Raw genomic sequence first — 23,862 nt, 5'->3', positions numbered from 1 at the left:
CAGAGAATGACATGTAGGGACACAATGCACAGCCATTTTGTTGATGACCACAAATGTCCAAAGTGTCACCAAGGACAGCAGGAGTATCACACAGGACAGGATTAGATACACAGCTGTGCAGACAGTATCACACAGGATAGGATTAGATACACAGCTCAGCAGACAGTATCACACAGGATAGGATTAGATACACAGCCCTGCAGACAGTATCACACAGGAGAGGATTAAATACACAGCTCAGCAGACAGTATCACACAGGATAGGATTAGATACACAGCCCTGCAGATAGTATCACACAGGAGAGGATTAGATACACAGCTCAGCAGACAGTATCACACAGGATAGGATTAGATACACAGCCCTGCAGACAGTATCACACAGGAGAGGATTAGATACACAGCTGTGCAGACAGTATCACACAGGATAGGATTAGATACACAGCTCAGCAGACAGTATCACACAGGATAGGATTAGATACACAGCCCTGCAGACAGTATCACACAGGATAGGATTAGATACACAGCTCAGCAGACAGTATCACACAGGATAGAATTAGATACACAGCCCTGCAGACAGTATCACACAGGAGAGGATTAGATGCACAGCTGTGCAGACAGTATCACACAGGATAGGATTAGATACACGGCTCAGCAGACAGTATCACACAGGATAGGATTAGATACACGGCTCAGCAGACAGTATCACACAGGATAGGATTAGATACACAGCTCAGCAGACAGTATCACACAGGAGAGGATTAGATACACAGCTCAGCAGACAGTATCACACAGGAGAGGATTAGATACACGGCTCAGCAGACAATATCACACAGGAGAGGATTAGATACACAGCTCAGCAGACAATATCACACAGGAGAGGATTAGATACACGGCTCAGCAGACAGTATCACACAGGATAGGATTAGATACACGGCTCAGCAGACAGTATCACACAGGAGAGGATTAGATACACAACTCAGCAGACAGTATCACACAGAAGATTAGATACACAGCTCAGCAGACAGTATCACACAGGAGAGGATTAGATACACAGCTCAGCAGACCGTATTACACAGGAGAGAATTAGATACAAGGCTCAGCAGACAGTATCACACAGGAGAAAAATAGATACACGGCTTAGCAGACAGTATCACACAGATTAGATACACGGCTCAGCAGACCATATCACACAGGAGAGAATTAGATACACAGCTCAGCAGACAGTATCACACAGGAGAGGATTAGATACACAGCTCAGCAGTCAATATCACAGGAGAGGATTAGATACATGGCTCAGCAGACAATATCACGCAGGAGAGTATTAGATACACGGCTCAGCAGACAATATCACACAGGAGAGGATTAGATACACAGCTCAGCAGACAATATCACACAGGAGAGGATTAGATATATGGCTCAGCAGACAGTATCACACAGGATAGGATTAGATACACGGCTCAGCAGACAGTATCACACAGGAGAGGATTAGATACATGGCTCAGCAGACAATATCACACAGATTAGATACAGAGCTCAGCAGACGGTATCACACAGGAGAGGATTAGATACACAACCCTGCAGACAGTATCACCGGTACACACACAGGTACTCACATGCAGTGGCGTGCACACACACACACACACACACACACACCACCCCTGATGGGGACCTTGTGCCACACACACACACACACACACACACACACTGCAGCGGGCAGAGCTGCGGGAGCTGCGGCGGCGGGCAGAGCTGGGGGAGCTGCGGAGGCGGACAGAGCTGCGGCGTCGGGCAGAGATGGCGGAGCTGCGGCGGGGGGCTTGGGAGAACAGAGGGAGGGGTCGTCATTGGAGACGGTAATGGCGGGGGGGAGGGGCGGCTTCTGTAACGGGGGCAGAGCAGGGGCTGGGGAGAATGGAGGGATGGGATGTCACCGGAGACTGTAACAAGGGAGGTGAGGTGGCCCGTACTCACACATCCCGGCGGTTAACAGGGGTATAGTGGAGCAAACAGCACACGCTGTAAGCTCCACAATAAAGGCGCTGGTCTCCTCCCTCTGCTGTGAACTGGACAGCCCAGGGGGCGCGTCCAGGTCAAAGCAGACGCCCACTGTAACGTACGACATGGGGTCGAAGCCTGACTATCAGAGTCTATGCACAGGGGCTGCCATAAAGGAAGGAGTTACTGTCGTTACACACGGCAAATCCAGCATGGCAGCCTCCAGTAAAATAAGAATTAAATAAAAACTAAATAAGCTGTGATTTTCATTTTGTATTAGAAATACTTGATTTCATAATCACTATTTTTAATACAAAAATAAAAAACGCTATACCTTCCCTTTAATAAGAAGGCTAGCAGTGTTTCCTGGTTACATTGGAGTTTTGGGCAATTTCTACTTGGGAGTTTTCACATTCACTGCATGTGTATTTTTTTGTTAGTTCTAAAGTGAGGTTTTCTGGCACAATGGTGCCAAGAGTAGAGATAAAAAAAAATTTCTCCCCACCATTACCATCATTAGCAAACTGCATCAATGCGGCATGGCATGGAGGCAATCAGCCTGTGGCACAGCTGAGGTGTTATGGAAGCCCAGGTTGCTTTGATAGCAGCCTTCAGCTTGTCTGCATTGTTGGGCTTCATGTCTCTCATCTTCCTCTTGACAATACCCCTTAGATTCTCTATGGGGATTAGGTCAGGCTAGTTTTCTGGCCAATCAGACAGAGTTATACTGTGGTTATTAAACCAGGTATTGGTACTTTTGGCAGTGTGGACAGGTGCCAAATCCTGCTGCAAAATGAAATTTCCATCTCCAAAAAGCTTGTCGGCAGAAAGAAGCATGAAGTGCTCTAAAATTTCCTGGTAGAGGGCTGCGCTTACTTTGGTCTTGAAAAAACACAGTAGTCCTGCACTAGTAGATGACAGACGACATGGCTCCCCAAACCATCACTGATTGTGGAAACTTCACACTACACCTCAGACCCGCAACACACATCCATTTAATTTGTACGTGTGCGGTACGTATTTGCATGTACCGGAGACACGTACACACGGAGACCCATGTTATTCAATGGTAGATGGCCACACACACGTAAAATCACACGGAACGTGTGACCGTGTGGTAAGTACGTGTGTGCACTTTTCTACAAGGACGACATGTCCGTTTTTTGCCGGCAGCACGCAGGCACGGACCTGCTTTAGTCTATGGGTCCATTCCTACACGTACCGCACACGGAGTATGTCCGTGTTCAGCACGTTTCGTGCATGTGCGTTTTTACACTAGCGATCTTATTTTTTGTTTTTTTTAAATTAAATTCAGTATACTTACCTTTTTTCCTGCTGTTCTCAGTCGAACTTAAATTGGCGTTCGGTTTTTTTCTTCCCCCGGCTCATACCGCTCCCCGATCACCAGCGCGGTGAGGAACAGCTGTGCAGAGAATACGCGGCAACAATTACTTTGAATATGCCGGCCGCTCATTAATCAATCTCGTATTCCCTGCTTTTCCCACCCACAGACGCCTGTGATTGGTTGCAGTGAGACATGCCCCCCACGCTGAGTGACAGCTGTCTCACTGCACCCAATCACAGCAGCCGGTGGGCGTGTCTATACTGTGCAGTAAAACAAATAGATAAATAATTAAAAAAAAAACGGCGTGCGGTCCCCCCCAATTTTAATACCAGCCAGATAAAGCCATACGGCTGAAGGCTGGTATTCTAAGGATGGGGAGCCAAAACCGGAAGACCTCACTCATCAATAAAATTATTAAACTTTATTATTTCATCAATATTTGGAAAAACACACCCAGTGATTGTGGACACACACAGGGGCATAAAGGAGGATTTTGGGAGCAACCTAGGACTTAACCCTAAAGAGGTACAGCTCCTATATAACCTATGGGGTAATATGCACAAAAGTGTACACACAAGCGCCACACCTTTCTCTGGGCACCCCCGTTCAGTTTCAATAGTCCTAAATGCACCCTCAATAAAAAGTATTTACCACTAGCAGGGCCAGGAATTGGAGGAGGGGGGAGAAAACATTCTCTATGGGATCCCTATCTCACCCTATAGATCTCACTCCTACCTACCAACGGAGGGTGTGACGCCGTAACTGTTTTGGGCGCCCCCGTTCCACGTCGGCTGACCCTTGATACGCCCTGACTCCAAGTGGATAATACTAAAAATGGCACAACATTCGTACGTGATTCCAGGTGATAAAGTAATGAACCCACAACCTGTGATTTGATAGCATAAATATCCTTTCTCACCAAATTTGAAATTGAAAGTCAATATGCTATCACTTAAATCCGTACTTTCTTGTAACCATTAAAACATGGATACACACAGAACTTCCAATTATGCAGGTATGTCAAACAAGCACTTAGATAATAGATTCCTCAATTGTGCATTTATATTTAAGCAAATTCCTGCATATTATGAAGCCTCGACGCGTTTCCCCTTCAAATTTGGTGAGAAAGGATATTTATGCTATCAAATCACAGGTTGTGGGTTCATTACTTTATCACCTGGAATCACGTACGAATGTTGTGCCATTTTTAGTATTATCCACTTGGAGTCAGGGCGTATCAAGGGTCAGCCGACGTGGAACGGGGGCGCCCAAAACAGTTACGGCGTCACACCCTCCGTTGGTAGGTAGGAGTGAGATCTATAGGGTGAGATAGGGATCCCATAGAGAATGTTTTCTCCCCCCTCCTCCAATTCCTGGCCCTGCTAGTGGTAAATACTTTTTATTGAGGGTGCATTTTGGACTATTGAAACTGAACGGGGGTGCCCAGAGAAAGGTGTGGCGCTTGTGTGTACACTTTTGTGCATATTACCCCATAGGTTATATAGGAGCTGTACCTCTTTAGGGTTAAGTCCTAGGTTGCTCCCAAAATCCTCCTTTATGCCCCTGTGTGTGTCCACAATCACTGGGTGTGTTTTTCCAAATATTGATGAAATAATAAAGTTTAATAATTTTATTGATGAGTGAGGTCTTCCGGTTTTGGTTCTAAAAACTCAACTCAAATTAATTGTTTTTGATAATAACCTAAGGATGGGGAGCCCCACGTTATGGGGAGCCCCCCAGCCTAACAATATCAATCAGCAGCCGCCCAGAATTGCCGCATACATTATATGCGACAGTTCTGGGACTGTACCCGGCTCTTCCCGATTTGCCCTGGTGCGTTGGCAAATCGGGGTAATAAGGAGTTATTGGCAGCCCATAGCTGCCAATAAGTCCTAGATTAATCATGTCAGGCATCTCCCCGAGATTCCTTCCATGATTAATCTGTAAATTACAGTATATAAACACACACACCCGAACAATCCTTTATTAGAAAAAAAACACTAACAAATTGCCTTGTTCACCAATTTAATAAGCCCGAAAAAGCCCTCCATGTCCGGCGTACTCCAGGATGGTCCAGTGTCGCTTCCAGCTCTGCTGCATGGAGGTGACCGGAGCTGCAGAAGACACCGCTGCTCCTGTCAGCTCCACATAAGGACAGTTGTAGCCCATGTCCTGGTTACGTCTGTGTGTGGTGGCTCTTGAAGCACTAACTCCAGCAGCAGTCCACTCCTTGTGAATCTTCCCCAAATTTTTGAAAACCTTTTCTTAACAATTCTATCAAGGCTGCGGTTATCCCAGTTGCTTGTGGACCTTTTTGTACCATACTTTTTCCTTCCACTCAACTAACCATTAATATGCTTGGATACAGAATTCTGTGAACAGCCAGCTTGTTTAGCAATGACTGTTTGTGGCTTACCCTTCTTGTGGAATATGTCAATGACTACCTTTTGGACATCTGTCAAGTCAGCAGTCTTCTTCATGACTGTGTAGCCTACTGAACCAGAATAAGGGACCATTTTAAACACTTAGGAAGCCTTTGCAGGTGTTTTGTGGTAATTATACTAATTTTCTGATATAATGACTTTTGGGTTTTCATTGGCTTTAAGCCATAATCATTAACATTAACAGAAATAAACACTTGAAATTGATCAGTCTGTTTGTAGTGACTCTATAAAATATATTTGTTTCGCTTTTTTTGTGTTGAATTACTGAAATAAATTGCTGAAATTGATGAAATTTTAATTTATTGAGATGCACTTGTAACTGTCACTATATGAGTGGACGTAACCATTCATACCTATGGTGCAATGCCCTGCACAAGAGGTAAAAGACTTGGCTATATCAGGATTAGTCATGGGCGAACTCGAACTGTAAAGTTCAGAGTCTGTGCTCAGACCTCAAACATGGACTTCTCAGGGACGTCCGTGTTACTGTTAAGCGGGCTTTACACTCTACGATATCGTTAATGAATTATCGTCGGGGTCACGTTGTTTGTGACGCACATCCGGCATCATTAACGATATCGCAACATGTGACACTTATGTGCGACCTAAAACGATCACAAAAACGGCAAAAATCGTTTGCCGCGAAGAGGTCGTCCTAAAACACAAAATTGTTTTCTTCTAATTAGCGATGTTGTTTCTCGTTCCTGCGGCAGCACACATCACTATGTGTGACACCGCAGGAGCGACGAACATCTCCTTACTTGCCTCCACGGCTATGCAGAAGGAAGAAGGGGGGTGGGATGTTTACGTCCCGCTGATCTCCGCCCCTCTGCTTCTATTGGACAGCTGCCGTGTAACGTTGCTGACGCCACACGACCCGCCCCCTTAGAAAGGAGGCGTTCGCCGGCCAGAGCGACATCGCAGGGCAGGTAAGTCCGAATGACGGGGGTAAGGGAGGTTGTGCACGACGGGCAGTGATTTGCCCGTGTCGCACAACCAACGGGGGCGGGTACGAGATCGCAGCGTGTAAAGCCCGCTTTACTGTTCGACCACCTGGACAAAAATAAAAAAATACTTAAAAGGAAGTAAAATAGAGATTAAAACAGGAGAATTATACTTACAAGTCACCCGTGAGGCTACACTGCATCCGGGTCTGCTCATTAAACTTCATTCATATTCACTTTTTCCCCTGCCCACCCTCTATGACAGTATCTGTGATAGGTTGCAGTCAGGCTGCCACGTGCCAGCAGCTGTGATGGTTGTGGAGTGGAAAAATAAATAAATATTTGCAAAAATATTATGTAGGGCCCCCATATATTGATACCCAGTACAGAGAAAGTAGATGGCTACAAGCTGCAGCCCCCAGCTATTTGAGTTTTCTTGGCTGTGTATCAAAATAGGAGGGACCCCATGTGTTTTTTTAAAAAATGATTTAAATAAATATTTTAAAAAATGGCTTGCGCCCTCCCCTCCATTTTCATACCCAGCCTAGATAAAGTGAACAGCTAGAGGCTGGTATTCTCAGGCTTGGAGACCCATGGGTGTTGGTCCCCTAAGCCTAAAATTAGCAACCCCCAGCCACCCCAGAATTGTCATATCCATTAGATGCACCAGTACTGGTACTATACCAGGCTCATTCTGATTGCCCTGGAGCAATGGCAATCGGGGTAATGTAAGATGTTAATGACAGCAGTGATTTTTTGGCTAAAAGCCTGAGGTTAGTAATGGGCAGGGATCTAACCCTGTAAGAAAAAAATAAATAAACACAAAGCACACAGAAAAATTGTTTCTTTAAAAAAACAAACACCCTCTTTCTCCAATTTATTAGCCCCCAAAACTTCCTGCAGGTCCGACGTTAGCCACAGACACAACTTCCCATGAAGATCCCAGCTCTGCTACATCCGACGTTGCAGTGCAAAGTCAGATGGATGCAAAAATTCTGGTGCAGTTGCTGACTGCATTTTTTAGACTGTGGAGGGCTCAATTCCCATGGGCCACCCCAGCCTAAGAATACCAGCTCCCAGCTGTCTGCTTTATCTTGGCTGGGTATCAAAATTGAGGGGGACTGCATACCATTTTTTTTAATTATTTATTTAAATAATTTAAAAAAAGCCACATGAGATCCCACGTATTTTGATACACCGATAAGATAACGCACACAGTTGGAGGTTGAAGCCTGTAGCTGTCTGTTTTAGCTGGACAGGGTATCAAAATACAAGGGACCCCGGGCTATTTTTTTAAAATTATTTATTTATTTTTACACTCCATAACCAGTCACAGATGCCATCACATCAGCAGACTGACTGCAACTAATCATAGATGCTGTCACAGAGGATGGGCAGGGGAAGTAGTGAGTATGCATGAGAGCTAAGGAGAGGGCCCAGAAATATTGTAACAGCCATGCGGGAGACTTGGTAAGTTAAATTCTCCTGCTTTGCAGCCCTTAGCCATTACTAACAACATTTTTCAGCACACATTTTCGAGTTGCCATAGACTTATGTGGGGTTCTACGCCCAGGCTCATGTTCAGGTTCAAGTCCACTCCCAAACCAGACTTTTTTTTTAAGTCCGGCCGGACGAACCAAACCCAGACATCAGAGAGTTCGCCCATCTCTAATCGTTAGAACTATACTATATTCCTAAATGAAGGTATTTGCTAATATTATTATTATAGTTACACCTAATACAAATTCGGATAGGATCTTAAAGACGGGAATAAACCTATAACTTTGGTGATTCAAGGTGGTAAAGAGGTACACTACAGTTCAAAACGTTTGGGTCACCCAGACAATTTTGTTTTTTTCCATGAAAAATCATACTTTTATTTCTCGAATGAGTTGCAAAATGAATAGAAAATATAGTCCAGACATTGAGTAGGTTAGAAATAATGATTTTTACTTGAAATAATAATTTTCTCCTTCAAACTTTACTTTCATCAAAAATGCACCTTTGCAGCAACTCCAGCTTTGCAGACCTTTGGCTTGTAGCTGTTAATTTTCTGAGGTAATCTGGAGATATTTCACCCCATGCTTCCAGAAGCCCCTCCCACAAGTTGGATTGGCTTGATGATATTCAAAAAAACTTCGGCACTCAGAAATCAGATTTGTCTTAAATTTTTTTTTAATGTATTTTATTTCAAGGTTGTCGGTCCATATAACAAACAAAACGTTTTCAGCAAAAGCCTTCTTCAATGACTGTTATTGAATACAGAAACATAATATAGTATACAATTAGTACCATTGTATGAAATATTATGAGGGCGGCATCACACGGGATGATCTATCGTGCGATCGCACGAGCGATCGTACCCACCCCCATCGTTTGTGCAACTAATTGCCCGTGGCGCACAAAGTCGTTAACCCCATCACACGTACTTACCTCCTGGACGACGTCGCTGTGGACGGCGAACATCCTCTTCCTGAAGGGGGGGGGGGACGTTCGGCGTCACAGCTACGTCAGACAGCGGCCGGCCAATAGAAGCGGAGGGGCGGAGATGAGCGGGATGTAACATCCCGCCCACCTCCTTCCTTCCTCATTGCTGACGGGACGCAGGTAAGCTGTGTTCGACGTTCCTGGAGTGTCACATGGAGCGACGTGTGCTGCCTCGGGAACGATGAACAGCCGGAACACAGAAGGAGGATCGACATTTTGAAAATGAACGACGTGTCAACGAGCAACGATAAGGTAAGTATTTTTGCTCGTTCACAGTCATTCGTAGCTGTCACACGCTACGATATGTCTAACGATGGCGGATGTGCGTCACGGAATTCGTAACCCCGATGAAATATTGCCTGATATATCGCAGCGTGTGACGCTGGCCTAAGGGGTACTTTGCACACTACGACATCGCAGGTACGATGTCGGTGGGGTCAAATCAAAAGTGACGCACATCCGGCGTCGCTGTCGACATCGCAGTATGTGAATCCTTTTACATACGAATAACAAGCGCAAAAGCGTCGTTACCGTATGATCAGTGTAGGGTCCGACATTTCCATAATTTTGCAGCAGCGATGGTACGATGTTGTTCCTCGTTCCAGCAGGCAGCACACATCGCTGTGTGTGAAGCCGTAAGAGCGAGGAACATCACCTTACCTGCGTCCCGGCTGCCATGCGGAAGAAAGAAGGTGGGCGGGATGTTTACGTCCTGTTCATCTCTGCCCCTCCACTCCTATTGGCCGGCTGCCGTGTGACGTGTGACGTCGATGTGACGCCGCACAACCCGCCCCATTAGGAAGGAGGCAGTTCGCCGGCCAGAGCGACGTCGCAGGGCAGGTAAGTGCATGTGAAGCTGCCGTAGAGATAATGTTCGCTACGGTAGCAATCACAAGATATCACTGCTGTGATGGGGGCGGGGACTATCGCACTCAGCACAACAGCATCGGCTTGCGATGTCGTAGTGTGCAAAGTACCCCTAAGGCTTATGCCGAAAATGTTTTGTTTGTTATATGGACTGTCAACCTTGAAATAAAATACATAAAAAAATGTTTTTGAGACAAATCTAATTTCTGAGTGCCAAAGTTTTTTTGAATATTGCTATATATTTTCTTCTGAGCACCTACCGTCTTTTTTGGACCATAAGACACACCGTACCCTCGTTTAAAAGCAGGAAAATAGGAAAATAATTTTTTTAGCTAAAAATGTGGTCATGACACACTGTTATGGGGCGAGGATCTGCTGCTGACACTGTTATGGGGGTAATGTCCCCAAATTCTCTACTAAGGTACCTCATCCTGGTAATGATCCTCCAGCCTTGTATGTATATATATGTCCCTCATCCTGGTATAGCCCCCATCCTGCTATATACTGCCATCCTGGTATGTGCTCTCATCCTGCTATATGCCCCTTCCGGGCATATGGCCACATCATGCTATATACCCCATCCTGGCATATGGACGCATCCTGCTATATACCCCATCCTGGCATATGGTCTCATCCTGCTATATACCCCCATTCTGGTATGTGCTCCCATCCTGCTATATACCCCCATCCTGCTATATACCCCCATCCTGGTATATGCCATCATCCTGCTATATACCCCCATCCTGCTATATACCCCCATCCTGCTATATACACCCATCCTGCTATATACCCCATCCTGCTATATAACCCCATCCTGCTATATGGCCGCATCCTGTGGCACACAAAAAAAATAAACGTTGATACTCCCCTTTCCTCGCTCCCTGCAGCATCGCTCGTGCTCCTCCGTCTGTGTAAGCAGCAGTGCCGCTGGAGTGTGGAACTGGCCACGATCCCTGCAGCACCGCGATGTCCTTCTGTCTACACTGGCCACGGCTGTGTGGACACATGCGCACAGCGATGACGTCATTGCTGTGAGCACCGCTAGTCTCCACACAGCCGCGGCCGGTAGCAAGGAGGACATTGCAGTGCTGCAGGGATTGTTGTCGGTGAGTGTACTGATTCACTTCCCCCCACGCTGATGATGATGCACGGGGGGCAGTGAATACAGCCGCACATGATCACTCCAGGCTGTAGTTGCCATGGGTGATCATGGCTGGCTGTTAATTATGCGCTCATCCCTCGCCCATCATCCCGCCCACCTGTCAGCGCCGACTTCAGCGCTGAGAGATGGGTGGGAAGATGGGCATGCATATTAAATGAGCGGGCCCACGTGGTCACGGTAGGCACTGCTGCAGCTTGCTCCTGCCACCGATGACCTGCTCCACCCTCCACCCTCATCCTCCTACACCCTCCACCCTCATCCCCCGCAGCCACATTCAAATTATAAGACACACCCCCACTTTCCCCCAACATTTAGGGGGAAAAAAGTGCGTCTTATAGTCCGAAAAATACGATACCATACAGTGAGCAGAGTCATATTCTTGGATTGGCTTGATGGGCACTTTTTGCGTACCATACGGTCAAGCTGCTCCCACAACAGCTCAATAGGGTTGAGATCTTGTGACTTCGCTGGCCACTCCATTACAGATAGAATACCAGCTGCCTGCTTCTTCTTTAAATATTCATGCATAATTTGGAGGTGTGCTTTGGGTCATTGTCCTGTTGTAGGATGAAATTGGCTCAAATCAAGCGCTGTCGACAGGGTGTGGCATGGTGTTGCAAAATGGAGTGATAGCCTTACTTATTCAAAATCCCTTTTACATTGTACAAATCGCCGACTTTTCCAGCACCAAAGCAAGCCCAGACCATCACATTACCTCCACTATGTTTGACAGAAGGCGTCAGGCACTCTTACAGCATCTTTTCAGTAGTTCTGCATCTCACAAATGTTCTTCTGTGTGATCCAAACACCTCAAACTTCGATTCGTCTGTCCATAACACTTTTTTCCAATCTTCCTCTATCCAATGTCTGTGTTCTTTTGCCCATATTAATATTTTCCTTTTATTAGCCAGTCTCAGATATGGCTTTTTCTTTGCCACTCTGCCCTGAAGGCCAGCATCTCGGAGTCACCTCTTCACTGTAGACGTTGACACTGGCATTTTGCGGGAACTATTTAAAGAATCTGCCAGTTGAGCATCTTTGAGGCGTCAATTTCTCAAACTAGAGACTCTAATGTACTTGTCTTGTTGCTCAGTTGTGCAGCAGGACCTCCCACTTCTCTTTCTACTCTGTTTAGAGACTGTTTGCGCTCTCCTCTGAAGGGAGTAGTACACACGATTGTAGTAAATCTTCAGTTTGTTGGCAACTTCTTGCATAGAATATCCTTCATTTCTAAGAATAAGATTAGACTGACGAGTTTCACATGGAAGTTCTCTTATTCTGGCCATTTTGAGAGTTTAATGGAACCAACAAATGCTCCAGATTCTCAACTAGCTCAAAGGGAGGTCAATTTTATAGCTTCTCTAATCAGCAAAACTGATTTTAGCTGTGCTAACATACTTGCACAAGAGTTTTCAAGGGATTTCTATATATACATTAGCCTTCTAACACAGTTAGCAAACACAATGTACTATTAGAACACTGGAGTGGTGGTTGTTGGAAATGGGCCTCTCTACACCTATGTAGATACTGCATTCAAAACCAGATGTTTCAAGCTAGAATAGTCATTTACCACATTAGTAATGTATAGAGTGTATTTCTGCTTAATTTAATGTTAGCTTCATTGAAAAAAATTAGCCTTTCTTTAAAAAATAAAGAAATATCTAAGTGACCCTAAACTTTTGAACAGTAATGTAAGTAGTAGTCATTTAGGATAGGAAAGTGTTACTGTAATTAATTGTCTATTCCCTTTACATAACTTTTTCCTTTTTTCATCCCTATTGACATGGTAAGCTGGACATTTTCTCTCGTGCACTAAACTGGTCAACTCATTTAGGTATACGACTTTTCCTTCAACTTTACCCACAAGTGTTTGCTTGGATTGAGTTCTGGAAACTGTGGGAGCCAATCCAGCACCTCCCCTTAATTGTCATTGAACCACTTCTTAATCAATCTTGACAAATATTTTGGGTCGCTGTCCTGCTGGAACATTATGTCATCCTTTTCATATACATACACTTCAAGAGTACAAGGTAACTTGTCTTGCACAGTACTCACATATAGTTCAACATTGAGATCACCATCGATCCTGGTCAAGTATCCAACGCCTTTGGCTGTGAAACAACCACATTTCATTAGGCTTCCTCCACTGAACATCACAGTTCCTTCAATTTCTCGATCTGTTAGCTCTTTTTTACCTTGTTTCTTCCAGACAAATTTGCACCAATCAGAGCTTATTCTATGACCATTGTCTCATCACTCCAAATCACCCATTTCCAATCTTCTACTGTCCACTTTTTGTACTTTTCTCCAAACTCAATCTGACACGTCTTATGACTATATACTGTATGTATTGAGGCTTATTCACCTTTTTTTGTGGCCGCCATTCCAGACTTGTGTGATTTGCATCGCATAGTGCTTGAATGAAAATCTGTTATATCACTATTACGAAGCCTAAGGCGGGCTTTGCACACTACGACATCGCAGGTGCGATGTCGGTGGGGTCAAATTGAAAATGACGTACTTCCGGCATCGCATGCGACATCGTAGTGTGTAAAGATTCGATGATACGATTAATGAGCGCAAAAGCGTCGTAATCGTATCATCGGTGCAACGTCGGCGTAATCCATAATTACGCTGACGCGACGGTCCGATGTTGTTCCTGGCTACTGCGGCAGCACACATCGCTGTGTGTGAAGTCGCAGGAGCGAGGAACATCTCCTAAAGGCGTCACCGCGGCTTCCGTAAGATATGCGGAAGGAAGGAGGTGGGCGGGATGCTTACATCCCGCTCATATCCGCCCCTCCGCTCCTATTGGCTGCCTGCCGTGTGACGATGCTGTGACGCCGCACGACCCTCCCCCTTAATAAGGAGGCAGGTCGCCGGCCAGAGCGACGTCCCAGGACAGGCGAGTCCATGTGAAGCTGCCGTAGCGATAATGTTCGCTACGGCAGCTATCACAAGGATATCATACCTGCGACAGGGGCGGGGACTATCGCGTGCGACATCACAGCATTGGCTTGCGATGTCGCAACGTGCAAAGCCTGCCTAAGAGTCTTCTCCACTGCCTTGTTTGTTGCTCCAGAACTGACCTTGTGATGAGTCTACTTGATGACTCCGATATTTTGCCTGGATGTCTACCTTTTGGCTTTTAAATCAATGGAAAAGCTTAATTTCAAATTCTTTCAACTGTTATGGCAGTCACATGATGCAGTTTGGCAATTTTCTTGACTGAGAGACTTTTTCCACCACCTAGAGCAAAACAGTAACAATGCAGTTACGTGATAATAATCTACAGAACTTATTATATGCTAAATAGTTGCAAGTAAAATGTATGTATGAGATAACCAGGATGATTGTCTATAAAATAATGGTAGTCTTACGTTCAAAGCTGTAGTGAATGGTAAGATTTGGAGCCTGAAAGTCAAAAGTTCAAAACATTGTTAACCTTTTGCTCATCAGTGTAACTCTCAGCACAATTTCTGCAATAACACATTGCATAACATCTCTCTTGGAATGTAACTACAGAACATAGTCTCACATACATCCAGGCTCTGGGAAGGCCCTAGTGGCTGAACTCCATAGAGACCAGTAGTAAACTATGACAAATAAAAGCTCTCATTACAGCACAATGACACATGATACAAAAAGAAAATCCAACTATCCAACTAACTAAATCAACTAACTAAAGCAATTTAATAACTTGAGAATACCCTTTTGATAACAAATATTTTACTTTGCGATTAGGTAACACTCTAATAATGATAACATATAACAGTTAAAGGTATTTAAGAGTGTTCTCATGAAGTTTATGTGAATGCCCATGTTGTGTGCATCAGGTGCTGTGACGACTCCCCAATGCTGGTGGTGAGACTACCCAATCATGTAACCACACGTATGCAGTCTGCTTGCCCCTGGCCACATTCTGACTAGTCATGAGCAGCCTTGCTCAATTCACTTATACTGAGCGAGGATGTGCATGCCTAGTCGGAATGTGGAAGGGAGTGTGCAGACCACACGCTTGCACTCACATTTCTGCTCAGTGTCACTGCCGGCACCGGAGAATCCTCACAGCGTACACTGCTCGCAATGTGGGCATTCCCAAGTCTGACTTTTGTAATATCTGAAAAGTTTATGACCTGGCTCACCGTTTGTGGACTAACTGGAGTCGTACACAGGAGTACAAATTAGTATACCAAAAATTAAATAAATAAGACTCCGGCACCTTGTAAAAAAGGAAAAGCAACCATGTAATTTAGAATTCAGAAAAATGTTATTTCTTTATTTCCTTAATCATCATTGACTATCAAATTAAAAGAAGAAAATAAAATTAGAATCTATACATCAAGAAATCCATACATGAAAAGCATATGATGTAAGCTGTAATACATGTCACAAGTAGTGCAATTCAAAAGGAGGAACACTGATGAAGGCAGCATAAGCCGAAACGTTTCTTTGTATCTGACTAAAATCCCTTGACTGTTAAAAAACTTTTCTAAGAAAACATTAAGGAAATAAAGAAATAACAAATAAAAAAAATTGACTTCTAAATCATATGGTTGCTTTTCTTTTTTTTTTACAAAGTGCCGGTGACTTTTGTAATAAGCCTGGACAATCCTTGTAGGCATAACATATGAGGATAACCTTTGGTTCTTGTGTATATAGGGCCTCATTTTTTTCTGGAAACATAAAGGTTGTAAATGGAGTACTGATTTGAGATCAAATGAACATTCTTCTTAAAATATCTGCTTCAAACTAGGACAATTCACTTTTAACATTGATTCTGAGCCTAAATCTTTCACATTCCTTACTTTTCCCTGTGAGTGTTTTTTGTCCTGCCTTCTCTTGCTTTGTCTTGATATTTCAGCTGCTCATATAGCTCAAGTTTTGAGCTTATTGAGGTTTTTATGAGAATTATCGTCAAAGAATATTTTATTTCTGAACATATGTAAGTGTTCAGTAAATACATAGTTATAAAACTTAAATATAACTTAACAGTTCTTATAGACACAAACTGTACAAGGACCCAGTGTACAGTACATCCCCATACAGTGCTCAGTCAGGTGACCTAGGTTGGATTTTTCGACTCTCATGTCCAAAAATTGTTTGCATGAAACCATAAGTTACAGTAAGTCCACTATAGATGTCCTGTTACAGCCATTAGTCCTTATGACCTTGAATAGACCATAAATTAAATTTGGTCCCAACTTGCTTGTATTGTTGCATGCTGTTGTTATGACGCTGACTTTCTTCTGTTCTTCGTAATATTGCCTCCTTCAGGGTCATTTACATTTCTTCTGTCTTTTTTTGCTGATGTGTACTTAACTACTTATTCTTTTTTTTCTTAACTAAGATGAACTGAATCACATTACAGAAGCCACCGGGCACTTTTAAAACCTCATAATTTTCACAGAACTTGGAAAGCTAAAATTTTATACTTCCATTTCTGTAAAAGTTTTAAACGACCATTAATTTTTGTGGCTTTGATAAATGGGCTTCATTTTTGCTCGTTGCACCCTGGGATCATGATCATTTTGTATACAGAAGGAACGTTCACGTTCGCTGTTATCTAATGTCTTTTCTTCTCCTGCATTAACCTCTTTGCCATCTTAATAGAATGAGACAATAGTAGATTGTTATAAGCAATCTTCGTTTCTGACTTCTCCATTGCCTAATTTGGCTTCAATTGCTATCTTTAACACAAAATATAGGTTAATTACAAAGCTGACAACACTTTCGAAGCGAACAGTCATATGTAACGCATGATTACTTTTCAATTAAATGCATCATTTACGCTATATACTTTGTATCCCTATTTACAGATTGCGTATAGAATAAGTAACAGCCACTAAGTGAACAGAAAAAATACCGGCTCACAGTGGTATCGTCAACACTGCATAAATGTATTCTAATGTATAAACATATGCGTAATTAAAAAAATCTGACCTAGCGCTGTGTCTGCTTTTGATGCTGCATATATGAGTGCACTTTAAATTAGTGTCAATGTCTTTTATTAGAAAACATTTTACTTAATGGAGAAAATAGTTAAATGCTATGGACGCTTTAGGAGGCATTTGGGTAAATGGAGAAAATAGTTAAATGCTATGGACGCTTTAGGAGGCATTTGGGTAAATGCTTGCATTAAATGCTAAAAATTGTTTTTGTAATTGGGTTAAAATGAAAAAAATTGCACTGTTTGGCTTTTCAAGTTGTTGAGTTACCCAAGATCCAAGAGTGAACTCATACTATAGGGAGTTTGTAACTTTTATCTGTCTTTTACTAAGCTCGCAGTCGATTATTGGCCCCAGACTACATCAAAGTGGAATTGACAGTTAATGTATTCATAAATCAACTAAAAGAAGCTCAATAAAAGATAGGTGCAAGTTACAATCTAACTGACATATTCTTAGATAGCTCATTCTGCAGCCAGCAATAGAAAGTGCAAATAAGTGGATATAGAAGAGAACTGTGCAAAAAATTCAATGAATCCATATTGCAAAAAAAAGAGTTTAGATCAAAACATTGGTTTTAGTTAAAATATGCCCTCAAAGGTGTCCCTATCTTGCTATTCTGCAAAGTACTACTAATGCTTCCATGAAGTGCTAGACTAAAGGCCCTTTCCCACACAGAGATAAATCTGTGGCAGATCTGTGGCAGATCTGTGGCAGATCTGTGGCAGATCTGTGGCAGATCTGTGGCAGATCTGTGGCAGATCTGTGGCAGATCTGTGGCAGATCTGTGGTTGCAGTGAAATTGTGGACAATCAGTGCCAGGTTTGAGGCTGTGTACAAATGGAACAATATGTCCATGATTTCACTGCAACCACAGATCTGCCAAACATTTATCTCTGTGTGTGACGGGGCCTTTAGTGGAATAAATCTCAGCAGATGCAAATTGAACAATGACTGCACATGTAGAATACAGGCTACCTTGGATGGTAGTCTGCATATTAAGGCAAGGCTGGGAAATTCATTTCTTCTGCTGGCTTGAGCTATTTCTGCTGATAAAGGGATTAATATATGATTATATATGTTAAGAAAGTCCATCTGGATTTTACATCCAAAATTAGGGTATTTTTGACAAAAACAATAACAGAGGTGCAGCCTATGAGGTGTGCAAACTATATGTTTGAAGTGAATCTGTCGGCAGGTTTTTGCTATGCTACCTGAGCGCAACCTAATGTAGAAACAGAGAATCTAACTACAGTGACTTGAAATTTATTGAACTGTGTTTTGCAAATTCAATATGAGTTTTATCAGCAGGAGATTATCCTGGTCAAATCAGAGTCCCAAGCACGGATTAGCAGCTCTCTGTTACTATACAATTGTAAAGTGGCACGGGGTGGTAATTGTGGGAGAGTGTTTGACTCCGAACACCATGGCACACTACACAAAATACCTGGTCTTGGCTGAGTATGTGGTCTTTGGCTGTGCGGGCTACAAACCCATGTAGGTCGCATACTGCCGTTAGTGCCAGCTGACCAGGACTGGATCATGACATACAAGCACAAGGAAGCCAACAGTTCATTTTAAACCACAACTCCTTACTGGAAGGTTCATTCTCATTTACAACTTTATGTTACAGATAGCAAGTACATATCTTCCAGTACATTACAGTTGTGTACAGTATTAGACACAGTTCAACTTCCCTCTGGGTTGCACTTGAGCTAACTGAGTCCCAGTGCAAACCAGTCCAGCATTACAGTGCACACAGTGACACTCACTTCCTTTCCTGCAGTCTGACGTCCAGTCACTTTAGAGGACCCATAATGAACAGATTAAAGCTTTGCACACCTGGACGTCTAACGGGACACTGCTCGGTTGGTTGACTGTTATACGCCAGTTGAGTTTAAAGCGGTAGCTTGATGGTTAAGGGGCCTGTCCACTAGAATCCTTCACCAGTAGACGTCACTTGGTACCTTGATGACTTAAGGAGCCTGGTTGCTAGAGTTTCATTTTTAGGCTCCTATCATCTGGGTCACTCTGTTGGCTGATCAGTCAATAGTTATAATGCTGTACAGACCCTGTGTGTCTAGCCACTCTTGAGGTTCATACTATCTTGCCTTTTATCTCCTTTGTATCATTGCCACAAACCACTCACTGTATTTGAAATTCACAAATGATCGATTATACATCTGTCATGTTAGCTCACTAGACCTTCAATATCTCCTTCCAGAATGAACTGTCACTTTTCATGACAACTGACTCCTACCAGGGTGGGCTAGTCTCAACACAACTATTTCTGTTCCTGTGGTCTATTGCTGGGCATACTTAACCTTTCACTCAATTCTATGTAAACATTATAATACCTTACCAACACTGCTATACATTACATGTTACCTTATCCTAATACATGTTTGCTACATTATCAACACTGCCACATCTAACACATTGCTATACTTAACACCATCAAATCCTACATTATACACTATGCATTAAAGTATATTATACTTTACATTACACAGGAACATCCCAATGCAATACAGTTCACCTAACACATTGATATAGAATATTTACAAAGACGTAAGACACCGTTCACATTACACTAAATGAAAAAAAAAATTGTTTAAAAGAACTGAGAGTCCTCAGTGGTTGATACCTTTTAATGGCTAACTGAAAAGATGGTAATAATTGCAAGCTTTCGAGACTACTCAGGTCTCTTCATCAGGCATGGTATTACCATGCCTGATGAAGAGACCTGAGTAGTCTCGAAAGCTTGCAATTATTACCATCTTTTCAGTTAGCCATTAAAAGGTATCAACCACTGAGGACTCTCAGTTCTTTTAAACAATTTTTTTTATCTCTACTGGCTAACACGGTACAAAGATATATTTTACTTGTAACTAAATGAAAACACATTGTTGTGATTTGTGTCTTCAGGGGCAAAAGCGTGATAGCCATTGTCCACCACTCGTACACAATGTACACATAAAACTGCTAATAGGTTATCCAGGGCTCAACATCTGCAGCAGAGAAAACTGTGACTCTATGGGTATGGTTCCACTTGCGTTTTGCATGGACGAGTGCAATCCGATAAAAAACTAGTGCAAAACTATGGGGCAGTGTCCATCTGTGATTGATTTCTCATGCCATAGCAGCATGCAGATTGAATCGCAGCGTTTGCGTTTGACAGCGAATCTCAGCTCATGCACTCCCATACAAGTCTAGGGTAGCGTGTGAAACATCGCACTGCACTCGCATGTAATCCGAGTGCAGTGTGATGTACGCAGAGATAGCAGGGGAAGAGATGGAGACAAAGTGTTCCTTCCCTCTTCTCCGCAGCTGTGATGCGATCGCAAGATCGCATCATAGTCGAATGACCCTCGGCTGACGCTTACAGCAAAGCGTCATTAGCAAATCACTTCTGATGCTCTCGCATCGGAAGTTGTGCGCAAGTGGAACTGCACCCTATCACAACTTCTGCACCCAGTAAACTATGTGACACATCGTTGCAATCAGGGTCTCACTCCCTAACTCATGCTGCTAACAGATTAAATAGCAAAAACCTGCTGACATATTGCCTTTAATTGCTTCCATTTAGTAACCTTTTATGTTATTACTTCCAGGTGCAATGCAGGAAACAGTCAGCCACGTGTATGGAACACTGCCAACCAAAGTAGCTGTAACAGGAGAAAGTTTATTCTCAAAGAAGCACATAATGAATTAAGTTTCAGACATCAGCAGGATTTGCCTTTGCCTCAGTTGAGGAGAGAGACTCCAAAATTGCTTACCACAAATGGTAAGGCTGAATCCTTAAACTTATCTAGAAATTCGGTGGTGCAGGAACTGACAGAACTGGAAAAACAGATCCAGGTTATTAAGCAAGAATTGCAAACTGCCATGAACCGAAAAAATGAACTAGAAGAGTTCCAGAGGAAAAACAGGACTGCTGAATCTTAAAAGCAGCTTCCACGTCTTAAAATGGAACATGGATTGATAGCAAAAGTCTTGACTGTGTAGTCACTGGACATGTGGAAATCGACTGTACATGATACGAAGATTTCTTTACTTCTGATGGGATTCATTTGTCTTTTTTGTAAGATTCAACTTGTATTTCTCTAGTCCGTGTGAACTGTTATCAATATGAAAATGTGCCCTTGGAGTCTTTTAAAACTCAGAAATACACTTGCTCTTATATCCCCTCCATGGTATTAAATGAAGGTTTTCACTTCTGAGCCCCCTCAGTGTGCAGTAATAAAACTAAAATGGTTTTGAATTATCTCCACTATGTCCTTTGCTAGTATTTTTAACTTTTATGAAGGAAATTTGCATTTAATGTGTATCTGTGAAATTGAAATTTCAGCAGTTTGAGGCTAGTGGAGAATGAGGGTGAAAAATTAATTGCTCATCCACACTGTAATGGACTTCATAAGGAAGCAAAGCATCATGTTTGATGAATCCGAAAACTGATTACCTTTTTGAAGAGGTCAGTGAAAGACAATAAAAAAAAAGATTTTATGTTTATTGGACTTTGTGGGTATTTTTGAAGAGTTCTCGGAAAGAAACTTGATGATTGATGACTGTATTTTAGTACGTGAGCAAAGTTAGGAAAGTGCACAGGAAAGTTGATAGGCACAAAGTGTGAAGAAAAAGATTAATTTAATTTCAAAATCGCTTTATATTTTACATGCAGACACTCATTCAATCTTGACAAATGAATACCTAATGGCATCGCATTGCGGGATGGTTAGAGCTTGATCCCTTTCACAAATGAAACATGTATTGATTTTCATATTTGTAGTCATCTCAAACATGCAGGACCAAATTAAACAGGAGACAGCACATGAGATTTAGATATTCCTGCTATTCAGTAGAATAAAAAAAGATTCTAATTTAATACAAAGATAAAAAAGGGATAAAAACCTTTGATCCAAATATAATTTGGCTCCTCTATAAATCCCTTCTAAAGTCTGATCTTGGCATGTAAATGTGTTAGCTTAGTAATGGAAAAATAGAAAAGCTAGATATGGATAACAATACTTAGAAAACTTTAAAAAATATTTATACAAAAATGCCCTCAGTAGAAGTGCCTGAGTGTTTTTCACCAAGCTGCAAAAGCTGACTTATTACAGACACAGAGTGAGCCCCTTCCTCGAAGACTCCCCCATCTTCGGCACTACACCACATTAAGTGAATCCATGTCTTTTTACATCAATTAAGAAATATGCTCCTCAGAGCATCTGGGGGCATCACAGCCCTGGACCAGACCCCAATCAAAGGACAATAAAACGTTCACACTCCTTATCTGTGTATCAAGGAAAAAACTGGAGAAACACAGGTTTTTTGCCGCGCTGAAAACCACGAACATCAATGTCATAAAACAATGTTCTTTTTATTGAAGTAATTCCAACGCGTTTCAGAGACTCATCTGTCTCCTTTCCCTGTTGGAGTTACTTCAATAAAAAGAATATTGTTTTATGACATTGATGTTCATGATTTTCAGTGCGGCAAAAAACCTGTTTTTCTCCAGTTTTTTCCTTGATACACCGCTCTGCAACAGGGCCACTGCTGGATCGCTAAGGCACTCATTTACGTCTATGAAGGGGTTGTGACTGGCACAACCCGATCAAGTGAGTGCACTACTCCTTTACTCTTCTACCCAGTAAATCGGGTAAGACCCTATTGCACCTTTTTCTCTCCCATATTACAACACTCCTTATCTATGAACTGCTGCAATATTTATGGCCACAACAGTTTGTCTCCTTCATATACTGATAATTCTGCTTCACATAACTTATTTTATTTACTGCACTATTCGAAGTCCTGTTGTGTATAAATATGTGACTCTTCAGATTTTGTGTTATACCATGCCTGATAAAGAGACCTGCGTAGTCTGGAAAGCTTGCTACTATTACCATCTTTTCAGTTAGCCATTAAAAGGTATCAACCACTGAGGACTCTCAGTTCTTTTAAACAATTTTTTTTGCACAAATCCACAAAGGCAGAAGGAAATGATGAAGCTCACAAGAAGTACACATAATACAAAGCATACTATAAGCCAAATATTATACAAATAGTTAAAAGACAGCTTGAGATCAACAAAATTACAGCCAGACAAGAACTAAAGAAGTAAGTCAAAAGACATTATGGCAAAGTCAAAAACAACATTTAGTCAAAATTCATAGTAAGCAAGGACCATCCCTGGTTAAAATCAACAGATAGTAGTTTTATTCAAAGGCAAATCTAATTTTTCCAAAACCAGTGACAAAAAACTCTGCTTTGTTTCTCCTCCTACACACAGCTAGAGATGAGCGAACCGGTCCCGGTTCGGCTCGAGGCCGGTTCGCCGAACGGGGGTCCCGTTCGAGTTCGGTTCGTCGAACGTTCGACGAACCGAACTCGAACGTATAGGCTATAATGGGAGGCAATCACAAACACATAAAAATGCATTATAAATGTACACAAACAGTTAATAAACATTGCCATAACACTTACCGGTCCTCGCGATCCCTTCTGCACTCTGTCTCCTGCCGCTATTCCATCCGATGATCGCTGAATCCTCCCGGTGACCTGCACTGCCAGCAGAGAAGCAGGACCTATCGTGACGTCAAAATAGCCATGTGACCAGTCACGTGGCTATTTTCTCATTGGCTACAGACTGGTCACATGACTATGACACGTCATGT

At 42.7% G+C, this 23,862-nt stretch overlaps 1 protein-coding gene across 2 annotated transcripts in view; it reads left to right on the top strand.

The window, feature by feature from the left end:
• GRIN3A (glutamate ionotropic receptor NMDA type subunit 3A) overlaps positions 1-21,698 on the top strand; it is an 813,333-nt gene extending 791,635 nt beyond the window's left edge. For both annotated transcript variants that reach the window (XM_075316157.1, XM_075316160.1), the window contains exon 10: positions 20,803-21,698. In XM_075316157.1, the coding sequence (XP_075172272.1) occupies positions 20,803-21,136 (334 nt within the window). In that variant the 3' untranslated portion in view covers positions 21,137-21,698. The remainder of the gene's footprint in view (positions 1-20,802) is intronic.
• Positions 21,699-23,862: the final 2,164 nt, after the last annotated feature.

The sequence above is a fragment of the Anomaloglossus baeobatrachus genome, chromosome 1 (genome assembly GCF_048569485.1).
Source record: "Anomaloglossus baeobatrachus isolate aAnoBae1 chromosome 1, aAnoBae1.hap1, whole genome shotgun sequence".
Classification (NCBI taxonomy): Eukaryota; Metazoa; Chordata; class Amphibia; order Anura; family Aromobatidae; genus Anomaloglossus; species Anomaloglossus baeobatrachus.
Note: the sequence above shows the minus strand (reverse complement) of the source record. Positions and strands in the feature narration are given on the sequence as shown.